The sequence below is a fragment of the Ciconia boyciana genome, chromosome 7 (assembly GCF_034638445.1).
Source record: "Ciconia boyciana chromosome 7, ASM3463844v1, whole genome shotgun sequence".
NCBI lineage: Eukaryota > Metazoa > Chordata > Aves > Ciconiiformes > Ciconiidae > Ciconia > Ciconia boyciana.
The window spans coordinates 38821161-38829530 of NC_132940.1; the positions used below are offsets into that span (position 1 = coordinate 38821161).

Sequence of the window (8370 nt, forward strand, 5' to 3'; positions counted from 1 at the left end):
ATCTCAATATTTGATGAGCTTTGCACAGCGTGAAGTCTACTGAGGGTCTCGGATTTCAGGCAGAAGAGCATCTGGCCAACTCTTACTACCATGGAGCATCTGTTGCTTACTGGAGCATCTCTTACAAGTGTGGTGCATCTCCAGCAATTCAAGACCTAAAAAACACACTTAAAACCTCCCTACTTCCTCTGGAGGTTATCCAGATTATTTTGGACCATATGACGGATGACCTCTCCAGGGTTATGGCAGACAGCACTTGGCCATCAGCACTCCTAGACTCCTACCTTTATACTGGGAATATGTCATGGGGAAGAAATAACCTTCAGTGCTTAAAATATCCCAACCCATCCCTGGAGCTTCACCCTGAGACAGAGACCAGTTGCGTGAGTGGAGAGAAGAGAGGTCTGGAGTCCTTGCAGTAAGATAAATTGGCTGTTCATTGGATCCTTGATGGGTCTTGAGTGTTACCTTCTCACAGGCTTTGTATTTCTGGCAAATATGTTTAACTCAAGTGCCATATCAGTGTATGTGAGAAGAGCAGGGAGGGAATTACGTGGCTCTTGCGTGGTTTGGTTCACATAGGTGGGAAGTTAAACGTGAGCTTAACCATGCTGTGGGCCTGGCTGTGTTTATGGGGGTAGATCTTTCACAAGAGTGGGCACATTGGCCAAAGAGGGCAGTTTTGACAAAAAAATCTAACTCCACCTTGTCAGTATGTGTGATGCTGACAGATCCTAAATAAATGGAGTGGACACAAATTGAACCACCCTTCACTAAAATAACAAGTGCTCCTGAAACTCGGAGCACCACAGCCCTCAGTGACACCTGCGGCAACTGCCTTTAGACACCATTTGTCTCATTCAGATATCCAAATGCAAAATGCGGTACTTGGGGACAAGACATAGATTTACAAGAAACCCGAGCCTATGAACTGGTGTTGGGATTACATAAATCAATATATAAATTTATTAATTTATAATTATATTAATTAACTATAATTAATATAATAAATATATCAATATATTATGATGTTGTGAGTATTGCTTTATATTAATTATAATTAAATTAATTAAATAGAATTAAATTTATAATTAATTAAATTCATAAATCAATCTATTTTCCTCCATATCTTTGCATCTTGACCAGACCTCCACTTTTCATGTTATTTAACTGTACTAGAAGAATAACAGTGAGATAATACTTTTGAGCGTATCCTCTGTTTGCAGAACACAGCAGTTGGTCATGTTTGTCTGAGCTCCACGTGCTTTCCATGTGTAGCTTTTGACTATGTCAGTGATCCAGAAAAAGGCTACTCCAGAGATCACCTGAAATACCAAAGCCTGCAGGTCGCTTCCCTCCCCTACGCCAAGCTTTTCATCCAGCCTTGGACCGATCTCTGTGTTTCTCCATGCCTGATGTGTAGCTGGAAATAATCACACTTCTGTGCTTCATCCTGCACCAGGGAGGATGGCTGTATTACAGCCGATGAAGCCATCAACGTCCCCAGAAACAGAGGCGGGTGAGTACCTGAGATAAACAGTTCAGCCTTGGCACTTTTCTTGAAAGTTGCTGCTTCTATTTCAGAGCTCATGTGCCTGAAAGCCTGTCTGTTTTTTTCTGACTGCATCAGTTGGTCTAATAAAAGATACTACCTTTCCTTACAAGCCTGCTCTGCACTTCTGAGCTTAGGTCGTTTATCCTTCACTTCATGCTGCTGACAATGACTGAGGCTCCCTGGCCATACAATATCTATGAAGTCAATTCTGTGTCAAGCCCCTGGGTTTACATGCATGGCCACAGTGAATATACTTATTTACTGGAGATGCTCATCAGCTCTCCCTCCTGCTGCTTTTGCTGCAGAGAAAGCAAATAGTAATCTCCATGGACCCTTCCTTGGGGATGTGGGCTGATGCACCCAAGGACCTCATGGGGCTCTGCAGCGTGGGTCTACACAACACAGAGGAATCCTGCCAGTTTTCCACTGGGCTTTTCTCACCCTGGAAAGGATGAACCACTCTTTAGCCACTTGTTAGGTATTATTTAACAGGTAATGTTGCTCATGAAAGGTCAGGAGATGGCACAGAGGTGGCACTGCCCCAGGACACTTGCAGGTGTTGCACCTGGAGACCCTTTGTGGGTCCCGTGGAGCCCAAGCTACTGTCTGACTCTGCATGGGCAGTTTTGGTGCTCTCTGCCCCAGCGTTACGCACTTTACTGTGACAGCAATGTCAACCCAAGTGCCTGCTGACCTGGCTGCGGTCAGTATTGCTCAATGCAACATTTCCACACAAACACACACAGAGAACTATGCTTAATTTTATTGTCTGGAAAGGCTGCTATAATTCAGGGCACAAAATCATGCTGTAAGGCAGTCCCGCTGGCTCACTAATCAGGACCTTCTCCCCCACTGCCCCCACCCCAGGGGCTGTGAGAAGACCTGTAACAGTAAAATGCACTGGACCTGCCCACGGTGTTGGCAGGGGACAGGTTTCCCAACATCGGTGGCTCCCTAGAGTGATTGGCCACACTGCAGGGTTATCACCTGTAGGGAGCCTGAGCTGGGAGGGAAATCCCCCAGTGCAAAAATATACATCACCTTCCTCATTAACAGCGGACTACAAAAAAAATGAATGTTGCAAAAGGATAATGAACAGATCACCTGTGAGAAATTAGTTCTGTAAATGCATATAGCACTCTGTTAAAGGATGGGGCGTTTATAGGAGATCATGTAGTATCACAGATAGATAAAATGAGCAGAACAAAAATTAAGTTTTGAAAGGGCTGTAAACTTCAGCTTCAGGGCATAAACCAGGTCCTAATTAATGAAGGCTGAGAGGAATCTTTATTTTTGTAGCCAGTTATTCTACAACTCTCTCCCATAGAGTGTGGTGCCTTCCCAGGAAGCATCTCTTGTTGGCCAGTGTGAGAAAGCAGACACTGGGCAAACCAGATCGTGGGATGATCCAGTCTGCCACATCCATCACTGCTACCCTCTTCTGTCATGTATGTACAGGGTAGTGACCTGCTCCGTTAAATCTCTCCATGCAGAAGGCTATACTGGTGTAACTATTTGTAGCTGTAGTTGCATTAATGCTTTGCTCAGGACTAGGGGGGACTGAGCAAGAAATACTGCAAACATGCACAAAGTATGTAGACTGTTCTGCACAGTATCTGTGAAGGCATCAGTGCTGTGTGCTTGTATGAGCTGGTGTATGCATATATTTTACATATATATGTCTCTCAGAAAATATTATTTGATGGCATGTGATTAAATAGGTCTGTTTTTAATATGTGGCACATGCATAAAGAAATGTATGTATGCACTTGCATGTAAAATAACCAAATATGAAGGAAAAGTAACAAAATAATCAGCCTGTGCCCTAAGCTAACTCTGTATTTGTAAAAAGCATTGCTGTCGACGGGAATCTCACCAGGTCGTGCAGAACAGGAAGGAGGACTGATGTCCTCAGTGTCTCTGAAAAGCGCCAGAGACCTGAAAGTCTTTCCAAAACGTGCTCCCTTCAATTAAAAATCCCCTCCCTTTCCTAGCGCCTGAAGCATAAAAACCCCCGTTCTTTAAAGATCCATTATTTTCCAGCAACTAAAAGTTTGGATCGGGGTTCTGTTCAAATTATAGGCGCCGTGCTCTTTGCCTCTTACTTTTGGCAGTTGCAGCACTGCGAGCCCGACCGTGATTCCCGCGAGGAAGAGGAAGATGAAGGCAGAAATACAGCTCTATTTAGGCTGATATTAGATTTCAGGCTACATGATCTCATCTAATTTAAAGTAACTCCAAATGAACTACCTCCAAGAATATAATTTTAATGTTTCCATATCAGGCCATTCTTATCTTTCTGCTTTACCGTGATATTATTCAGGAATAATAATCGCACTATTAGTTTTGGTGTCTAAACAAGCTGGAGAGGAGAAATGGATTTCAGTCACCGCCCTGGAAATCGCTGCTGTCTCAAAAAAAAAAAAAAAGGGTACGAAGTTTATAAAACCCGTCCTCGGGGGCTGTACAACTGCAACAGATGCCCTTCCAGAACAGATGATTTAGGGTAAAAATGGAAGTATTTAAGGATGGAGGCGTTGGCATCTCGAAGGAAATCTTTCTTTTCCTCTCTGACTTTTTTTAACGGGGGCATATATGGGATGTAAATGAACAAAATATAGCCCGAAATGCCCCGAGCTGATCGGAGAGTGTGTGATGCATCAAGGCAAAGGCACCAGCCAATGAAAGCAAGCCTGCCGATTTTTTATCATTAATATTGCGAAGCAACATTAACTGATTGGAAAGACTTTTCAGGACCAGGCAGAGCCTGCGAGCCATCACTCCCTTCCGAACGATTTGTCTTGCTACCCGGATTTTTGAGAACGACGCCAGATTTCCCTCGTTTAATCTTCGCGAAGGATGACGAATGCTATAATTCCCCACACCCCCCCGAAGAATCTGAGAATAAACAATGAAAAAAAGGACTTTTGTATTTTAAACAGCGGAGGGGAAAACACAATATACTGAGGCGAGGGGGTCGGGGGAAGCGGCGCCAGCGCGGGTTTACCCGCGGATGTTAAGCGCGGCCGCGCACGCCTTGCCGCGGCCGCTCCGCGGGGCAGAGCGCCGGCAGCCGGGGCCGCTGGTATCTCTCTTTCCACGGGGGAAGTGGGGTAAAAAATAAGCTTCCACGCGTGTCACACTACCACGGCCACGTCCAAGCCCACAGGTGCCTGCTGGGGCGGGCAAGCGCTCGGGCACCCCTGCCCCGGCCCGCGGCGAGCGCCCCGACGGGGCTACCGGGACCACGAGTGGCACGGAGGTCCCCGAGAGGGGTTAACGTAGCAGACGCCCGTGGGGAGGGGCAGCCAGGGGGAAGGGGCCGCCTGCACCCCCTTTTTTTTGTTTGCGGGTCCCGTATGCCCGCAGCGGCTGCTGGGGGTGGAGGGCAGGCTCGGGGCAGCCCACCTTGGGAAGGGGGAAATTTCCCCGGAGAAGGTCGGGTGGCGTCCCGAGGGGGTCCCGCCCGCAGCCCCCGCTCTCGGCACGGGGCTCCCGGCGAGGGCTGAGACATTCGCGGCGCATTTCTGGGCGCAACGAAAAAAGCCGCTGGGATAGCGCTGGCGGCAGCAGAGCCAAAGCCTCTGGCGCTGCCGGCCCCGTCCAGGTGAGCGGACTCTAAATCATATGCCCCCCTCTTCCTCCTCCTCCTCCCCGGCCTCGCACGCACACGGTTCTGCCGGGAAATGAAAGTCATTTATTGCAAGCGGAAAGGAAGAAAGCAGGAAATAAGGTCGAGAGTGGTTTTTATTTTTATTATTATTACTATTATTATTATTATTTGGAGGAGGGGGGTAGGTAGGTACCCACCAATAGCAGCACCCCGGCACGGAGCGGACAGCGGCGGCGGCGGCTCCCCGCCGGGCGGGAGGCGAAGTTACCGGCGGAGGGGCGGCCGTGCCCCGGCGGGGGGTACGGGGGCATCCCGGAGGGGCCGGGGCGGCCGCCCCCCCGGCCGGCCCGGAGAGCCTCCCCCCACCGCGCCGCCCGCCCGCCTTCTCGTTTCTCTCCCCGGTCGCTCTCGGAAACGGGCGGGCTGGGGTAGAGGGCGGCCCGGCGGGGGCTTTTCGGAGCAGGTTTGTTAACCAAAGCAGGTGCTAAAAACCAATAAGCCTGGAACAAACGCGGTCCCCCCAGGGAGCCGGGACAATTGTTTCCATTTAATAAATATTTTCCCCACGGGCGTTTCGCGGGAGGCAGGCAATTATTCAAAGCAAGCCGGGACGCGGGCCGGCTCCCGGGGTTAAGCGGGGCTGCGGAGCGGGGAAGGGAGGGGGATTGTAAGCGGGAGAGCAGCCCGGCGCACGGCGGAGCGCAGCGCTCGCAGCCCCGACGGCGGCGGCGGGGAGCCTGGAGAGCGTCGGGAACGGCCCCGCTCCGCACACCGGCGGGATGGGGGAGGATGGGGACGACCCCCTTCGACTCCCCCCCGCGCTTCTCTCGCCTCCCCCGCAGCTGCCGTTAGCGAAGCAGCTCACAAAAGCCTTCCTTTTAATCTGCGCGTTTGAAGGGGGGGTCTTCCTTTCGTCCTCCTTTCCCCTCCTTTCTTCCTCCTTTCTTCCTCCTCCTCCTCCTCCTCCTCCCTCCCCTGTCCCCTCCCCTCCTCTTCCTCTCGCCCTTCCTCTCTCCCTCTCTTTTTAAGCGGGTTCCCCTCCGCGCTGATTGGGCGCCCGGCCGCGCTGTGAACGCCCTGCCGCTATGTCAGCCTGCGCGCCGCAGCCCCTCGCCTTTGAACTGCCCCGCGCCGCGCCGCGTCCCCACCGCCGGCCCGCTGCTGCGCCCGGCGGCTCGCCGCCCGCTTAGCCGCCCGCCGGGCCCCGCGGGCCGCCGCTCCGCGCTGCTCCGCGCCCCGCCCCGGCAGGGCTCCCGCCGGGGACGGTGTTGGCGGAGGACCTGTGATGATCAGCTGAGCCCGCTCCTCACGCTCCTCCGGCTCCCTCGGCCTCCTCCTCTTCCTCTTCCTCCTCCTCCCGCCGCCGTCCGGCGCCCCCAGCGCGCCCCACACCGCAGCGCCCCACCAAGCCGCCCGCCCACCCGGCCGAAGCATGTCCAAGCCCAGCGACCACATCAAGCGCCCCATGAACGCCTTCATGGTGTGGTCCCGCGGCCAGCGGCGCAAGATGGCCCAGGAGAACCCCAAAATGCACAACTCGGAGATTAGCAAGCGGCTGGGCGCAGAGTGGAAGTTGCTCTCCGAGGCGGAGAAGCGTCCCTACATCGACGAGGCCAAGCGGCTGCGGGCGCAGCACATGAAGGAGCATCCCGACTACAAGTACAGACCCCGGCGCAAGCCCAAGAACCTGCTCAAAAAGGACAGGTATGTCTTCCCTTTGCCTTACCTCGGGGAAACCGATCCCTTAAAGGCCGCCGGGCTTCCCGTGGGGGCCACTGACTCTCTGCTGAGCTCCCCGGAGAAGGCCAGGGCTTTCCTGCCTCCCACCTCAGCACCTTACTCCTTACTTGACCCCAGCCAGTTCAGCTCCAGCGCCATTCAGAAGATGACTGAGGTTCCTCACACCTTAGCCACCAGCACCCTGCCCTACGCCTCCACCTTGGGATACCAGAACGGGGCGTTTGGCAGCTTGAGCTGCCCCAGCCAACACACCCACACTCACCCCTCGCCAACTAACCCGGGCTATGTCGTGCCATGTAACTGTACTGCTTGGTCGGCTTCCAGTTTGCAACCTCCAGTTGCCTACATATTATTCCCAGGCATGACCAAGACTGGGATAGACCCCTATTCTTCAGCACATGCGACTGCCATGTAACCCCCACCCCCACAGGCGTGTGTGTGTCCCGTCCCCGTCCCCGTCCCCCCCCAGGGTGGCAGCTGGAACTGGGATTCCTTCGTGTGCATGTACATAAAACCTACAGAAGCAAAAGGCCACCCGAAACAGGACTCTGCTGCCTGCCACCGGGCCGGGACAGACGCGGACGCTGCCTCGGGGACTCGGAGATGCTCTCGGCTAAACCTCGCCCTGAGAGCTGGCCCCAGGCTCGGGGGGGATCTGCAGTCGCGGGGTCAGATAGGAGCCCGACACTTGTAAGAGTTGTAAATGTGTTAAAAAAACAAACAAACAAACAAACAGCGAACCTTGAACTGCCCTTTCGGGACAAAGAGGGGGAGAAAAAGAAAAAAAAAGAGAGAGAGGCGGTTTCGATTTTTATTTATTCTCTTAATGTCTATGAGTTCTCCAGGGTCTCACGTCACTTGGACTTGACTTTGGGAAGTCCCGGTCTCACTATGATTTTTTTTGTTTGTTTTCCTTTTGCACATTAAAAGACAAGATCAGCTGTGTTATATATATAAATATATATATATATTTTGCCACCACGCACTACTAGGTAAAATTGCTTTTCATGTCAGAAAAAGGCTCTTCAAAGTTAAAAAAAAAAAAGAGGGGGAGAAGCATTTATATTTAAAACATATGATAGTGTTTGCTTAATTTAAAACAGATAGTCCTTAAATTTGTGTGATCCAGTGAGACTAGATCTAAGTTTACTTTAGACAGAGCGTCAGGTATGAAGTCAGGCAGTAGAACTGTAAAAAATTACTACTACTACTACTACTACTAATAATAATAACGAAAAACCGAATGAAACCGGATGGTAATTTAAATGTTTTCACAATGTCTTGGGGAAGAAGAAGAAGAAAAAAATATGTATCCGGCAGGATTTTACCTCGTTAAACCTTTCATTTGTTGAACAAAGACGTTTTGAATAAAGACAATCTGTCATCAAACGAGGCAACTGCGTGGTGTAAATGCGGTGCCCCGGCTCCCCAGACCCGCGTCCCGCACCGGCGGCGCTGGGGG

The 8370-nt window shown here is 51.5% G+C and overlaps 1 protein-coding gene across 1 annotated transcript; it reads left to right on the forward strand.

The window, feature by feature from the left end:
• Positions 1 to 6600: 6600 nt before the first annotated feature.
• Positions 6601 to 7323, forward strand: SOX14 (SRY-box transcription factor 14). Its single transcript, XM_072868116.1, has one exon. It carries the CDS (start codon positions 6601 to 6603, stop codon positions 7321 to 7323), a length of 723 nt encoding a protein of 240 aa, XP_072724217.1.
• Positions 7324 to 8370: the final 1047 nt, after the last annotated feature.

Bases quoted from the DNA above. Each gene is read 5' to 3' on its own strand.
- SOX14 (XM_072868116.1), top strand. From the start codon at position 6,601: ATGTCCAAGCCCAGCGACCACATCAAGCGCCCCATGAACGCCTTCATG.